Here is a 15,990-nt window from a genome sequence, read left to right as displayed (position 1 = left end):
CAGCCTGGCTGTAAAGAAGTGGGAGAGCTTTTAGTACCTTGGGAGAAAAGAGGAGGGAAAATGTCCACCCAATCTTCAGGCAAAGTTAGACCCAGTTACCATGGCAGTATGAATGGGGTCAGTCCCCAGTGGGAGGGTTGGACACAACAGAAGGACTACCAAAGAATGTCACTATGGCACCCATGGCAAACAATCAGCTCCAATCCAAGGGCACTATTGTGACAGATGGTGTGACTGTACGCTCTGGAGGGTAAGTTGAGTCACTGGTGGGGGGGAGGGGCTTAAAGAACTTCATGGGAGATGTTTCTGGATCAGCTGCATGCGGAAAAATAGCGCCCGTTTCCACCACGGGTCCCGGGATCTGGGGCTCAAACAGCGAGAACTAGAAAAAGAAGCTGGCAGCCTGGGGCCTCCGGCTCTTCAAAGTCTGAGTTTCCAAGGGAACAACTTGACGCGCGGTCAGCCAGGCACCTGGGATTGGGTCAGGGCGGGAAGGGGGCAGGACGGCGGAAGTGCGTCCGGGGGGAGTGGAGCTGCCGGCGGAAAGGCTGAGGTCCGGCCTTCTAGAGCAGCCGCTCTGCCCCGCGTCTCGTTGGTTCCGGAGGTCGTTTCGGCTGTGGGAAATGCTGGCGCGCGCGGCGCGGGGCGCTGGAGCCCTCTTGCTAAGGGTGAGAACGAGGCCGTCTTATGCAGAGGGTCGGGACAGAGACCACCCGGGCCCTCAGCTGGGAAGGAGCGGGATTCCAACTTTGGGAGAGGACTGGGGTCAGAGGTCATGGTCCCCACGTGAGTGGTTCCTCGAGGTCCCTTGAGGGTCGCGGTTTGGGGTGGGGGTGGGGGATGCCTTCGGGAGAGATGGGTGGGGTGCGGGGCCGGGTGGAGTCTCAGCCGGCTCTGGTCTTTCCTTCAGGGCTCTGTGCAGGCTTCTCGCCGTGCTCCGCACCGCGCCTCCTCCGGATTGCCCCGAAACACCGTGGTGCTGTTTGTGCCGCAACAGGAGGCCTGGGTAGTGGAGCGAATGGGTCGATTCCATCGTATCCTGGAGCCTGTGAGAACCTCTTTTGCTCACTTCCGGCTAGCCCAATGCCTAGTCCCTCACTTGTGGGCGTGGGGCGTCTGTGGGACTTGTCTGTCCCTTTGCCACCTGACTCCCAGCATCACCAGCCCTAGCAGGGCGTGCTGTACTGACCATCATTCCCATCTTGCCACCTTTTCTTATTACCCTAGCATTCTACAGCTTCTACTCTTGGTACTATCTACTTTCTCAGCCTCAACTGTTTGCTCACAGATGGCTATTCTACTGGCTTTCATTACCTTGACTTCCATTTCCGAGGTCTAGTCTTTCATTCATTCCTATGCCTTAGGTTCTCTGCCAGTGACATGACTGCCTTCTGAGAACATCTCTTGGAAGGTGCTCCTTTTCTGGGCATAATCTGTATGTGACTTCCTACCTAATCCAGGCCTAGCCTAGTTTCCAACTTAATCACTCCCATTTTTCTGAGGACCTATGACTCCTCTTCCCAGGGCTTGAACATCCTCATCCCTGTGTTAGACCGGATCCGATACGTGCAGAGTCTCAAGGAAATTGTCATCAACGTGCCTGAGCAGTCGGCTGTGACTCTTGGTGAGGGATACAGGGTGACACGGGTGCTCTGAGACCATTCGGATGTAGTTGCTGTAGATCCAGAGCTTAGGAGAAAGAGCTGGTTGGGATTTGGAGGCCTGACCTCCTTTTCTCTACTGCTTCTGCTCCTGCAGACAATGTAACTCTGCAAATAGATGGAGTCCTTTACCTGCGCATTATGGACCCTTACAAGGTATCTGCTTTATGCTTTAGCTTTCTGACTTGCCCTTTTCACTAAGATCCAACACAAAAGCTTATACTGTCCATGCTTCCTTCCAGGCAAGTTATGGTGTGGAAGACCCTGAGTATGCTGTCACTCAGCTAGCTCAGACAACCATGAGATCAGAACTTGGAAAACTCTCTCTGGACAAAGTCTTTCGGGTAAGTGGATTTGGTCCTGGCATATGCCTTACACTGTCAGATTTCTTGGTGGTCCAGTCTTAAGCCCTTCTTCCACCCACCCCCTCATACAGAGGCTTGAACTCAGAGCCTGACTGCTGTCCCTTAGCTTTTTCATCAAGGCTGGTACTCTACCCCTTGAGCCACAGCTCTACTTCTGGCTTTTTGGTAGTTAACCGGAGATAAGAATACCATTGCTGGGGCTGGGGATATTGCCTAGTGGCAAGAGTGCCTGCCTCATATACATGAGGCCCTGGGTTCAATTCCCCAGCACCACATATGCAGAAAATGGCCAGAAGTGGCGCTGTGGCTCAAGTGGCAGAGTGCTAGCCTTGAGCAAGAAGAAGCCAGGGGCAGTGCTCAGGCCCTGAGTCCAAGGCCCAGGACTGACAAAAAAAAAAAAAAGAATACCATTGCCAGGTGCCAGTGACTCATGCCTGTAAACCTAGCTTCTCAGGAGGCTGAGATCTGAGGATTGCAATTCAAAACCAACCCAAGTAGGAAAGTCTGTGAGACTCTTATCTCCAATTAACCACAAGAAAACTAGAAGTGGCACTGTAGCTCAAGTGGTAGAGCACTAGCTTGGAACTGAAGAGCTCAGGGACAGTCAGTGCCCAGGCTCAGAGTTCAAGCCCCACAACTGACAAAAAATAAAAGAATATCACTGCTTTTCTTCTTCCTGCTGACTTCGAACCATGATCCTCAGATTTTAGCTTCATGAGAAGCTAGGATTAGAAGCATGAGCCATCAGTGCCTGGTTCCAGGCTCTTGTTTGTCTTTTGGTCATGGAGCTTGAACACAAGGCTTGGGCGCTGCCTCTGAGATTTTATGCTCAAGGCTAGTGCTCTACCACTTTGAGCCACAGCTCTACTTCTGGTTTTGGGGTGGTTAATTGGAGATAAGAATCTCGTGGACTGTTTTTCCCAGGCTGGTTTTGAACCACAATCCTCAACTTCCTGAGTAGCTAGGATTACAGGCGTGAGCCATCAGCTCCCGGCTCCCAGTCTCTTCTTGACTTAGACTCCTCACAGGTATGTGGAGGCTATGGAGCTTACACCTTTCTTCTCTAGGAACGGGAGTCCCTGAATGCCAATATTGTTGATGCCATCAACCAGGCTGCTGACTACTGGGGCATACTTTGCCTCCGTTATGAGATCAAGGATATCCACGTGCCACCACGGGTGAAAGAGTCCATGCAGATGCAGGTGGGGAAGAAGACTTCAGCGTACTCTTGTCCTGGGGGAACCTGGACCCCCTTCCCTATTATGATAAGTATAGCTGTAGGTTATCTGTTAGAATTTTCCCTTGCTTCTTGTTAATGGTGGTTACTTGGGGCATCCAGGTGGAGGCAGAGCGGCGGAAACGGGCCACAGTTCTAGAGTCTGAAGGGACCCGTGAGTCCGCCATCAATGTGGCAGAGGGGAAGAAACAAGCCCAGATCCTGGCCTCCGAAGCAGAAAAGGCTGAGCAAATAAATCAGGCAGCAGGTAAGCAGAGGGAAGAAGATAAAAGAGGTGCAAGAAGGGCATGGGTAGGAACTTGGAGATACTCTGACTTCATGAGTCAAGCTGTTTCTTTTCTTATAGGAGAAGCTAGTGCAGTTCTGGCCAAGGCCAAAGCTAAGGCTGAAGCTATTCGCATCTTGGCTGCAGCCCTGACTCAACAAGTGAGAGACAAAAGGAAGGGTGGGAGTTGGGGACAGGAATTGACAATGAAAGTGGTTCATCTACCCTTGGGAGGAGTTCCTGCCATTGCAGACTCCTTTGAGCTGTATTATGTGAATTCTTGTAATGGGACCTGTATTTCCCCTTCCTAGAAACCTGACTGACCTTTTCCCCATTCTTCCCCAAATCTGTCATCTCTGATTTTATTCTTCTCTGGCCACAGAATGGAGATGCAGCAGCTTCACTGACTGTGGCTGAGCAGTATGTCAGCGCATTCTCCAAACTGGCCAAGGACTCCAACACGATTCTACTACCCTCCAATCCTGGCGATGTCACCAGTATGGTGGCTCAGGTTAGAGCTCTCTGAAGACCCCGCATAGCATCATTACCAGGGACAGAGATCCTTACTACCACAACCACTGTTACATTGTAAAGGACTTCTTCTTCTTCTTTTTGGTGCTCATCCTTGACTTCAGGGCCTGGGTGTTGTCTCTGAGCTTCTTTTGCTCAAGGCTAGTGTTCTACCACTTGAGACATAGCTCTACTTCCAGCTCTTTTTGGGTGGTTTAGTGGAGATAAGAGTCTCACAAACTTTTCCTGCCCAACCTGGCTTTGATTCTCAGATCTCAGCCTTCTGAGAAGCTTGTATTACAGGCTTAAGCCACTGGTGCCTAGCTCGTAGAGGTCTTTTAGAGAGTACTTCAGCCCTGGACCTGCCTTCATTCCCTGCGAAATAGGAATCTCTAAGAATGAGACACTTTCATTAATCCCTGCAGATAAAACTTGTGGGGGAGGAGCTTAGTAGGGATTGAACCTAGGGCCTTGTGCATACTAGATATGTGCTCTACCATTTGAGCCATGTCCCCAGCTGAAGAATGCTCTTGAATTAACTTCCTTTCTTCAGGTAATTGTCAGTGTTCTGAGTAACCCTACTCTGATGGTTTGTAAGATTCCTAAAAGGCCAGGCACTGATGGCTCTCTAGTCCTTATTTCAGGAGGCTAAGATCTAACGATTGTGGTTTGAAGGCAGCCTAGGCAAGAAAGTTTGTGAGGTTTTTACCTCCAGTTAACCACCAGAAAGCCAGATGTGTAGCTATAGCTCAAATAGTAGAGCTCCAATCTTGAGGGAGAAAGCTAAGGGACAGTGCCCAGTCCCTGAGATCTAGTGCACTCGTGAACACACACACATGTACGCACTTACATATACATGCCAAAGAGCTAGGCATGGTGGTGCACATCTGTAATCTCTTTCTTGCAGGTGGCAAAGTTAGGGAAAGGTTCAAGACCAGCCTAGGCAAAAGTTAGTGAGACTATTTCAGAAAGAAACTGGACATGGTAGCACACATCTGTGGTCCCAGCTACTCCAGAGTCAGAAGTAGGAGGATTAACATCTGATGCCAGCCTAGTCAAAAGTGAGACTCTTACCTGAAACAAACCAAAAACAAAAGGACTGGCAATCATGGCTTAAGTGTCCCCGAATTGAATTCCCAGTGCCAGGAAGTAAAAGAGAGAGGTAAAAAAGAGAAACCAAGTTCAGTAGCAGTAGCTACAGCTGTTTTCCTTTTGTTTTTTTATTTTTATTTTTTGGCCAGTCCTGGGCCTTGGACTCAGGGCCTGAGCACTGTCCCTGGCTTCTTTTTGCTCAAGGCTAGTACTCTGCCACTTGAGCCATAGTGCCACTTCTGGCCATTTTCTGCATATGTGGTGCTGGGGAATTGAACCCAGGGCCTCATGTATACAAGACAAGCACTCTTGCCACTAGGCCATATCCCCAGCCCCATGTTTTCCTTTTAGTCCTTGGAAGGACTATGCCTCCTCTGTCAGGTTCCTCATGCCTCTCTGTCCCTCTCCTCAGGCCATGGGTGTGTATGGAGCCCTCACCAAAGCCCCAGTGCCGGGGGCCCAAAACTCAGTCTCCAGCGGGAGTAACAATGTCCAGAGCACAGATGCAAGCCTTGACGAATTGGATCGAGTCAAACTGAGTTAATGGAGATGCCTTGGCCAGGGAGTCTGGGTACTGGGAAAGGTACTCCCAGATTATGGCCTTATCCTCCCTGCCAAGATTTTGGTTTTTATTTTTTTATTTGAACTTACTAATCATGTAATAAACTCCCCAGTGGCAAACCAGAAACTGTCTTCTTTGATTGGGGAGTGAAAATGGGAAAGTTAACTGCATTTTCTTTGGATGTCTACTCCCACCGTCCAGTCCTGTTAACACCTCTAAAGCTGGTGTTTCCATGAGCAAGAATGAATTTCATGCAGTAAAACCATTCTTTTTCTCTGTAAGAGAAACCATGAGCCTGGCACTCGTGAGCCTGGCTTGACCAGTGGGTCATGCCTGTAATCTTAGCTAACGAGGGTGAGATCTGAGGATCTTGGTTTGAAGCCAGCCCAGGAAAGAATGTGTGACATCTCCAATTAACCAATAAAAAGCTGAAAGTGGAGCTGAGACTCAAGTGGTAAAGTGCCAGCTTAGAGCAAAAAAGCTAAGGGACCGTACCCAGGAGCTGAGTTCAAGTCCCAGTACCAGCATTAAAACAAAAACATCACAGTGTGAAAGGAATAAACAACATGTCTACTGCCAGCTGGGGAGTGTAGCCTCTCTCCTACTAAGTGTGAAGCTGTATGTTTGAGGCAAGTGTTTGGGGATTTTATATAGGAAAAAGACTGCTCTGCAGGGTGGTACTGCTGAGTGGTGTTTCTATTTTACTTTAGCTTTACTGGGTTTTGAACTTGTAGGCCATGGGTTTGCTAGGAAGATGCTTACCACTAAGCCATCTTCTAAGTATTTTTTTATTCCTTCAATTTGAGGATATTTAATGATGTCTACCATGTGTCAAGGTTAGGGTTAGACACAGGTTACTAAAACAACAGATCTGAGCTTGCTGGTACATACCAAGAGTGAAACACATAACTACTTTACCTTTTGAGGAAACTGTCTTGTTTTCTGAAGCAGCTACACCATTTTACAATTCCACCAGCAGTGTATGAAGATTCCAGCTTCTATGCCCTTGCTAATCCTTTTCAAATTAAAAAAATATATATTTTGGATGCTAGGTATGGAACCCACAGACTCGAACCCATGACTTGTACATGCTAAACAAGTGCTCTATCACTGAACTACTTCGGCCCATTTTCTTTTTTATTTGTACTGGGGCTTGAACTCCAGTATTTCTCTAATGGCCATTGATGCCAAGAGTCTCCACACATACATGTGGGCTTGAACTCAGGGCCTGGGTACTGTCCCTAAGCTTCTTTTGCTCAAGGCTAGCACTCTACCACTTAAGCCAGAGCACCATTTCTGACTTTTTCTGTTTATGTGGTACTGAGGAATTGAACCCAGGGCTTCATACATGTTATAAGCCACATTCCTGGCCCAGAATCTCCATATATTGATCATATATATATGTACACATACATATATATTTAGAAAGAACTGTGGTCAGATCCTTTGCTCATAATTAAACTGAATATTTGGGATTTTATTAATTTGATAAAAGATTCAACTAGATGCTTTGAGAGTAAGAATAATGAAATCTGTCAATTGGCATCAGCTAAGCAGGAGGGTGAAATATTTTACAGATTATAGTATCTAATAATCACAGTGAATGAGGGTAGAGCTAGGCTTCAAGCCTTGCAAACAGTTATTACCAAGAATGGACAGTTCCCTCAACTTTTGGTTATTATAATTATTTTTTTCCTGTGCTAGGGATAGATCTCAGAGCCTTGTGCCAGCTAGGCAAGTGCTCTGCCACAGAGAACACCTCTCGGCCTCCCCATACATCTCTTTTATTTTAGTTCCTGGTCCACAATCCTAAATTTAAAAAAAAAAAAATCTCCCATCAAATTTTCTTGGTGATGGGCTGGGATGTATAGTTGAGTGGCAAAGCGCTTGCCTATCAAGTGGGTTTGATCCTAGTACAGAAAAACCCCACAATTCCTTGGTGAACTTCCACCGGAGCACCGGCAGATGGCGCCCGGGTTCCCAGTAGGGCACTCTCTCTCTCTCTCTGGCGCGCACCTCTATGGTGCCGGACCCCAGACGCCGCGGCTGCACTTCCGGGCACGGATCCAGGTAAGCCGAGTCTCTCGAGGACTTCCGACTGCCCCCAATGTGAAGTGTGGGTGATCTCCCCTGCCCCAGCTCGCTGCCAGAGATGCCTCACACCGAACTCATAGTGCCCGGGCGCAGGCTGGGTAGCCACGGTCGGAGGCGGATCCGCCTGGATGACCGGGTCCCGGCAAGACCCCCTGACTTTGGCCCCGCGGTGCGGTCACTCTGCCGGGCGGGGAGGTCGTGCCTGTGGCTCTCTGGTTACCGGAAGGCCCAGAAGCGTGACTCCTCCTCCTCGTCCCCTCGGTCCCCGCCAGGCGGCGCCGTTTGCTAGGTCGGGGATTCCCTGGCGGCTGAGAGCCCTGTCTCTCCGCCCCTCCCTCTCTCCCGCGCCCCGGAGTGTTCAGATTTGCGGGGACAAGGACTGCGACAACCGGTTAGACAGCGGTCTTACCACTTGGAATCAGGTTTTCCTCGTGGGCTATGATTTTTCAGCGTTAAAAACGTCCTGGTTGGAAAATTCGTTGCCCCATCCCAAGATCCTGATACAGTAGACATAGGATGAGCTCTGCAAGCAGCATTTTTAACAAGCCCAAGGTTACTACCTACAGACCCGTACCTCGGTGAGAGGACTATAGGATTGGCTAAGAGGAAGTGGTGCTGGTTGGGTGGTCAGGGACCAGGCTATGCTTTGCATCACCATGGTATTCCCTCCCCTGTCTCTATCAGGATGCGGAAGGTCTCCGTGCTGGCCTTCCTGGCCTGGGTCTGTTTCCTTTTCTACGCTGGCATTGCTCTCTTCACCAGTGGCTTCCTTCTCACACGTTTGGAGCTCACCAACCAAAGCAGCTGTCATGAACCCCCAGGCCCTGGGGCCCTGCCATGGGGGAGTCAAGGGAAGCCTGGGGCCTGCTGGATGGCTTCCCACTTCTCCAGGGTTGTGTTGGTGCTGATAGATGCACTGCGATTTGACTTCGCCCAACCCCAGCGCTCACATGTGCCTGGGGAACCTCCTGTCTCCTTGCCCTTTCTGGGGAAATTGGGCTCCTTGCAGAAGATCCTGGAGATTCAGCCCCACCATGCCCGACTGTACCAATCTCTGGTTGATCCTCCCACTACCACCATGCAGCGCCTCAAAGCCCTAACTACTGGCTCATTACCTACCTTTATTGATGCTGGCAGTAACTTTGCCAGTCATGCCATAGTAGAAGACAATCTCATTAAGCAGCTCACCAGCGCAGGTCAGTATGGGCCTCAGGCATACGTGGGTATATGTCTTCTTTAGAAGTCAGGGCTCTAGAAGTTTAGATGCCTGGCTAAATGCTCGGCTATGGTATAGGAAGACTGAATAGGAGAGAGACCCATTCAAGGCCTTGGGTATAGGAACCTCAGTTTGTGTGAAAAAGGGCTTTAAACTTGGTGAAGTTTCTAATTTGCATAGAATGTTGGCTTTACTCTGGAGGAAGTCTCAGTAAAGAGGCAAGGGAGAAATGAAGGGTCTTGGCTTATAAATGAAGAGAATAGAGGCCAGGCCTATTCACATACTAACCTGAAAAAAAACAGGTTATACCCAGGAAAAACAGGCCAACAGAGATACCTAGAGACTGAGAACTAACAGCTCCTTTTGTAGGAATTGGAATGAGATATCTGGGTATCATGTGGTTCACCCAGGAAAGCCCTGATGGGAAATTTTAGGTTTCAGTGGAAAAGGAATTGCTGTGCTTTAGAGTATGTGGTTGGGATGTCTCTTTAATAAAGGGTCTCCTCTGTCCTGACTCCTGTTTAGATTCTGACCCCCTGTCTTGTCTCTGCAGGAAAGCGTATAGTTTTCATGGGCGATGATACCTGGAAAGACCTTTTCCCTGGAGCTTTTTCCCAGGCTTTCTTCTTTTCATCCTTCAATGTTAGAGACCTACACACAGTGGACAATGGCATCTTAGAACACCTTTATCCCACCAGTGAGCATGGGGCTAAAGGCATTAGATGCTGAGTAAGGCTTGGGACTGGGGAGAGCTTCTTTTGTCTAAAGATCCTGGACCTCTTGTGGGTGTAACAGCATGGGTGGAAGGATGGTGGTGGAGGGATGTCAGAAGCTTGGCTGGGATTGAAGAGTGGCCCTTAGTCCCCTGTGCTCAGTGTTCTCCCCTTCACAGTGGACAGTGGTGAATGGGACGTGCTGATTGCTCACTTCCTGGGTGTGGATCATTGTGGCCACAAGCATGGCCCTCACCACCCTGAAATGGCCAAGAAACTTAGCCAGATGGACCAGGTGATACAGTGAGTGTGGGGTATTGGTTGGGGAATGGATTTATGTTTGAGTGTCTTTGGATATTTGGTCCCAGGAGGAAAAGTCTTTATTTTGAGATTCTCCTGGCTGAATTTTATCTTCTCTAGGCCTTTTCCTAAAGTTAGGGGCATTTTCCATGTTGAGTAACACAGAGTGTAACTTTGGGCAGCATGGTTATGACTGAAAAGGTGTCTTTGCCAGAGATCTAGGCCCTATTTATGGAAGTCATAGCTGGGGATGAATGGGCCTCTGAGAAGATTTTTTTTTTTTTTTTTTTTTGTGCTGTAGCTTGAACTCAGGTCCTGGATACTGTCCTTAGCTCTTTTTTTTTTTTTTTCTTTTGCTCAAGGTTAGTGCTCTACCACTTGAGCCACATCTCTACTTCCAGCTTTTTGTGACTAACTGGATGGAGATAAGACTTTCAGTCCTCAGATCTCAGCCTCCTGAGTAGTTAGGATTGCAGGCATGAGGCATTCATGCCTGGCTTGAGAAGAATCTTTATGCTTATTCTCTGCCACATTTCTTGGCCCTCAGGGGACTTGTAGAGCGTCTGGAGAATGACACGCTGCTGGTGGTGGCTGGGGACCATGGGATGACCATGAATGGAGACCATGGAGGGGACAGTGATCTGGAGGTCTCAGCTGCACTCTTTCTATACAGCCCCACAGCCCTCTTTCCCAGCACCCCACCAGAGGTAAGGACTGGATTGTGCCTCTTCTGGCCTCCTTGTATTCAGCCCACATATTGATTATAGCATCCTCATGGATCCCTGTATTTTAGGTTCTCATAATCATATTCTGGTTATTCTTCATTCCCGCTTCTACTTAGGCCCCTATGTTTCTCATCCAAAATACTGTATTCAGCTTTGAAGTGAACCTTATTCTATCCTTTTAGGAGCCAGAGGTGATTCCTCAGGTCAGCCTTGTGCCCACACTGGCCCTGCTTCTAGGCATACCCATTCCATTTGGGAACATCGGAGAGGTGATGGCTGAGCTATTCTCAGGTGGCAAGGACTCCCAGCCTTATGCCTCTGCTCTAGCACAGGCCTCAGCTCTCTATCTCAATGCCCAACAGGTACATGAGGGGGATGAGGTGTCTGTGTGATCAAAGCATAATAAGCACCCATTGTCTTTTGTCCAGTCTTCATCTCACCTTCCATAGCCAAGTTTCCCTTCCATTATCCCTCCCTTTCCACATTCTGGACAGAATTTGTAATATCTATGCTTGCCTTTGCCCTGATTTATGTCTTTGACTTGTGTCTCTTGCTCTATAATCTTTTCTGCCAGGTGTCTCGATTTCTTAGTGCCTACTCAGCTGTTACTCAGGACCTTCAAGTTAAGGAGCTTAATGAGCTGCAGAATCTCTTCGTCAAGGCCTCTACTGACTACCATCAACTTCTGCAGAGTCCTCAAGGGGCTGAGACAGCACTACAGACTCTGATTGCTGAGCTGCAGCAGTTCCTGAGAGGAGCTCGGGCCATGTGCATTGAGTCTTGGGCCCGTTTCTCTCTGGTCCGCATGGCAGGAGGTGCTGCTATCTTGGCTGCTGCCTGCTTTCTCTGCCTGCTCACATCCCAGTGGGCAGCCTCCCCAGGATTTCCCGTCCACCCTTTACTGCTGACACCTGTAGCCTGGGGCCTTGCTGGGGCCATACTGTATCTCGGACTCTTGACAGTTACTGGGATGAAGCTAGATCCAGTGGTTCTAGGGGCTGTGGCTGCAACAGGCTCACTCCTTCATTTCCTGTGGAAAACCTGGGCTGGCTGGGGGTCTAAGAGGCACGTGACAACTCTACTTCCCATTCCTGGACCTGTCCTATTACTCCTGCTCATTCGCTTGGCTGCCCTTTTCTCTGATAGTTTTGTTGTAGCTGAAGCCAGGGCTACCCCCTTCCTTCTGTGCTCACTCATCTTATTCCTAGTTGCTCGGCTTCACTGGGAAGGCCAACTGCTGCCACCTAAGCTGCTCACAATGTCCCGCCTTAGCTCCTCTGCTCCAGCAGGACCCCCACGGCACACTGGCACCTATGTTCTATGGCTTGGGGTTGGGTTGCTTTTATGTACAAGGCTAGCTGGGCTTTTCCATCGCTGCCCTGAAGAGACACCTGCTTGCCACTCCTCTCCCTGGCTGAGTCCTCTGGCATCCATGGTGGGTGGTCGAGCCAAGAATTTGTGGTATGGAGCTTGCGTGGGGTCACTGGTAGCCCTGTTAGTTGCTGTGCGCCTGTGGCTTCACCACTATGGTAACCTCAAGAGCCCTGAGCCCTCTGTGCTCTTTGTGCGCTGGGGGCTTCCTCTCATGGCTCTGGGCACCGCTGCCTACTGGGCATTGGCATCGGGAGCAGATGAAGCACCACCACGTCTCCGGGCCCTGGTTGCTGGGGCATCAATTGTGCTGCCACGGGGTGTGGTGGGGCTGGCTGCTTCAGGGCTCATGCTGCTGCTCTGGAGGCCTGTGGCAGTGCTGGTGAAGGCTGGGGTCAGTGCTTCAAGGACAAGGACTGTCCTCACTCCCTTCTCAGGACCCCCTACTTCTCAGGCTGACCTGGATTACGTGGTCCCTCAAATCTACCGATACATGCAGGAGGAGTTCCGGGGCCGGCTAGAAAGGACCAAATCTCAGGGTCCCTTGACTGTGGCTGCTTATCAGTTGGGGAGTGTCTACTCAGCTGCTATGGTCACAGCCCTCACCCTGTTGACCTTCCCACTTCTGCTGTTGCATGCAGAACGCATCAGCCTTGTGTTCCTGCTTCTGTTTCTGCAGAGCTTCCTTCTCCTGCATCTACTTGCTGCCGGGATTCCCATCACTACTCCTGGTAAATACATATCTCAGTCCTCACTGACCCCAGGACAGCAGAGTCCACCTCCCTTTTTAAAGGGAAGTGTTGCTTCATGTGTTTCTTACCTTGGTCTCATGCCCCTGGCAATTGGAAAAGGTCTGTTTGATATCCTCTCTTTTATCTACCATCACCAAACTATCAGTTATGGAGGGGAAGATAAAGAGTCCTTTAGACTCATTTCGTGTGGATGTGTTGCATCTTCTGAGCGCGTTTTCTGATTTTCCAGTAATATGTGTCTAATTGTGGAAATGTAGCATAAGGAGCTGTATGTGTAAGAGAAAGGCTAGTTAAAAATGAGAGGATGGGTTTCAGATTAGAATGACAGGGCTTGTACAACAAGGGAACTAGAATTACTAAGTACTGACAAGAAAATAGGATGGTAGGCATGTGTCTATGAGGAGTCTGATTGTGGAACAATAGGCTTGGATTAGCAAATGAGATGTGATTGTAAAGTCTTCTCTTTTCCTCTAGGTCCTTTCACTGTGCCATGGCAGGCAGTTTCTGCTTGGGCCCTCATGGCCACACAGACCTTCTACTCCACAGGCCACCAACCTGTCTTTCCAGCCATTCATTGGCATGCAGCCTTTGTAGGGTTCCCAGAAGGCCATGGATCCTCTACTTGGCTTCCTGCTTTGCTAGTGGGAGCCAACACCTTTGCTTCCCACCTCCTCTTTGCAGGTACCTCCTTGCTTTCCCTCCCTAGCTTCCATTTTTTTCATTTTAGCTTTTGTGGAAAGAAAACAGTCCTGGATTTGGGTGGTTTTGTTGGATCCTTGGCATCTCTTGGCCGAGGCTAATTGAAGCCTGAGCCAATTGGAGTTGCCAGGGACTAGGATGGACTGGTCCCATTGATATTGTGTTGTCCTCCATTGATACCATCCCTGCCCTCCCCTGAGACAGTAGGTTGCCCCCTGCTCTTGCTCTGGCCCTTTCTGTGTGAGAGTCAAGGGCCAAAGAAGAGGCGGCAGTCTCCAGGGGGTGAAACTGAGGCCAGAAGCAGATCTGAAGAGGAGGAGGAGGAGCCACTGATGGAGATGCGTCTCCGGGAAGCGCCTCACCACTTCCATGCAGCACTGCTGCAGCTGGGCCTCAAATACCTGTTTGTCCTTGGTATTCAGGTGAGTGAAGGGTACAGATCATAAAAGCACTGAGCTTTTCTCATTTTCACACTTCCACATTTTTTCATTTATCAACTCTCCCTTTGTCCCACTTCCTTCCCCTTCCCTGACTTCCTAAGTAATTCTACCCCTCTTCTCTTCCCTTAGATTCTGGCTTGTGCCTCAGCAGCCTTCATCCTCCGCAGGCATCTCATGGTCTGGAAGGTGTTTGCCCCCAAGTGAGTAGATATGCTTCAGAAAGACAGGTGGTGGGGAAGGAGAGGCTTTAAGCAAAGCATTAACATTCAGAGACAAGTTTTGTCTCTATAGGGGAAAAGCTCAAGACCTCCAGTCAGCCCTCTTAAGTACTCTCTACCTTTCTTTGCAGGTTCATTTTTGAGGCCATAGGCTTCATTGTGAGCAGCGTGGGACTCTTACTGGGCATAGCTTTGGTGATGCGAGTGGATGGTGCTGTGAGCTCCTGGTTCAGAAAACTAGTTTTGGCCCAGCAGAGGTAGCCCAGGTGTGGACACTGGCACCTGGCTGTGAAAAGATTGGAAAAATAATGTAGCTTTGCCCATACAGGTGCTGGATGATTCACAAGGAAGCCTCAGCCACACCTCTTACCACCAGGCAGCCAGGGGCTACTGGCTCTGGGACTTCATTATTTTATCATCAGAAGCACAGTGGAGCCTGTTCCCTAAATTCTGATTTGGATACATCTGATAAACTACAGGAGTGGTTTCCAAAGTGGAATAAAATAATAATGTAAATATGTGTGTCTGGAGATGTAGGAGAGTTTCCAGTATTCCTAAAAGGGCTGAAAGGTCAGTGTCTTCTCCTACCAGGCACAGATTGGAATAGCCTCAAGTGTTGGGATTACAGGCATGTGCTGCTGCTCCTGACAAATTTACCATTTCAGAGTATATAATCCATTGTCCCTTAGTACATTCATAATCTTGTGCAGCCATCACAATAGTCAATTCTAGGACATTTCCATCTCCAAAAGAAACCCTATGCCCCAAAACATTTACTTTCTTCTCCAATCCCCGATAACACCAATCTGCCTTCTGTCTCTTTATTTGTTATACTGGGTATTTCATATTGATGAGATCATTAAGAATTGGGGATATAACTCAAGTCCCCAAGTTCAATCTCCAGTGCCACAAAAAGAAAAAAAAATTCAATATGTGTCCTTTTCTGTCTGGCTTTTTTCACTAATGTTTCAAAAATCATGTTGCAAGGCTGGGAATGTGGCTTAGTGGTAGAATGCTTGCCTAGCATGCATGAAGGTCCTGGGTTCTATTCCTCAGCACCACATAAACAGAAAAAGCCAGAGTGGTGCTGTAGCTCAAGTGCTAGCCTTGAGCAAAAAGAAGCCAGGGACTGTGCTCAGGCCCCGAGTTCAAGCCCCAGGATTGGCATAAAAAAAATTACATTGCAGTTGGCACTGGTAGCTCAGCCTGTAATCCTAGCTATTCAGGAGGCTGAGATATGATCATCGTTCAAAGCCACCTGGGCAGGAAAGTCCGAGAGACTCTTGTCTCCAGTTAGCCACCAGAAAAACTGGAAGTGGTGCTATGGCTCAAAGTAGTAGAGCGCCAGCTTTGAGCAAGAAAGCTCAGGGACAGTGCCCATGCTCTGAGGTCAAGCCCCACAACAAAAGCAAAACAAAATTGCTGTATGTATTAGCTTCATTTCTTTTTATGGCCAAGTAACATTTGGTTGCTTAGATCTACATATTATTTCTCTACCTACTGGTAGGCATTGGAGTTTTCATCTTTTGGTTATGAGTAATACTGTTATGAATGTTCCTGTATAATGTGTTTTTTTCTTTTTTAATGTGTGTGCTAATACTAGAGCTTGAATTCAGGGCATCGTACTCTTACTTAGCTTTATTACTCAAGGCTGGCGTTCTGCAACTTTAGCCACACCTCCACTTCTAAATTTTGCTGGCTATATGGAAGAAAGAGTTTCTTGGACTGTTCTGCCTTGACTGGCTTCGAACCTAGATCCTCAGCCCTCAG

The 15,990-nt window shown here is 48.8% G+C and overlaps 2 protein-coding genes across 5 annotated transcripts; both read left to right on the top strand.

Moving 5' to 3' along the window:
• Positions 1-530: 530 nt before the first annotated feature.
• Stoml2 (stomatin like 2) lies at positions 531-5,811 on the top strand. The gene is made up of 10 exons (XM_048329361.1): positions 531-668; positions 911-1,048; positions 1,525-1,624; positions 1,759-1,817; positions 1,904-2,005; positions 3,094-3,228; positions 3,366-3,510; positions 3,610-3,689; positions 3,911-4,039; positions 5,543-5,811. The coding sequence occupies exons 1-10, from the start codon at positions 624-626 to the stop codon at positions 5,672-5,674; spliced, it is 1,065 nt and encodes a 354-aa protein (XP_048185318.1). The 5' UTR covers positions 531-623; the 3' UTR covers positions 5,675-5,811.
• A 1,898-nt stretch (positions 5,812-7,709) lies between these two features.
• On the top strand, positions 7,710-14,738 carry Pigo (phosphatidylinositol glycan anchor biosynthesis class O). Of its 4 annotated transcripts, none has more exons than XM_048368745.1 (11): positions 7,710-7,762; positions 8,471-8,982; positions 9,556-9,699; positions 9,895-10,018; positions 10,563-10,722; positions 10,923-11,102; positions 11,315-11,555; positions 13,338-13,544; positions 13,767-13,984; positions 14,132-14,202; positions 14,352-14,738. In XM_048368745.1, the coding sequence occupies exons 1-11, from the start codon at positions 7,713-7,715 to the stop codon at positions 14,479-14,481; spliced, it is 2,037 nt and encodes a 678-aa protein (XP_048224702.1). In that variant the 5' UTR covers positions 7,710-7,712; the 3' UTR covers positions 14,482-14,738. The 4 variants fall into 4 exon arrangements, with proteins under 4 accessions (XP_048224702.1, XP_048224543.1, XP_048224484.1 ...); XM_048368586.1 differs by having other exon boundaries at positions 11,315-12,842; positions 13,770-13,984; XM_048368527.1 differs by having other exon boundaries at positions 11,315-12,842.
• Positions 14,739-15,990: the final 1,252 nt, after the last annotated feature.

Source organism: Perognathus longimembris, chromosome 1, assembly GCF_023159225.1.
Source record: "Perognathus longimembris pacificus isolate PPM17 chromosome 1, ASM2315922v1, whole genome shotgun sequence".
Classification (NCBI taxonomy): domain Eukaryota; kingdom Metazoa; phylum Chordata; class Mammalia; order Rodentia; family Heteromyidae; genus Perognathus; species Perognathus longimembris.
This window is presented reverse-complemented; position numbering and strand designations above follow the sequence as displayed.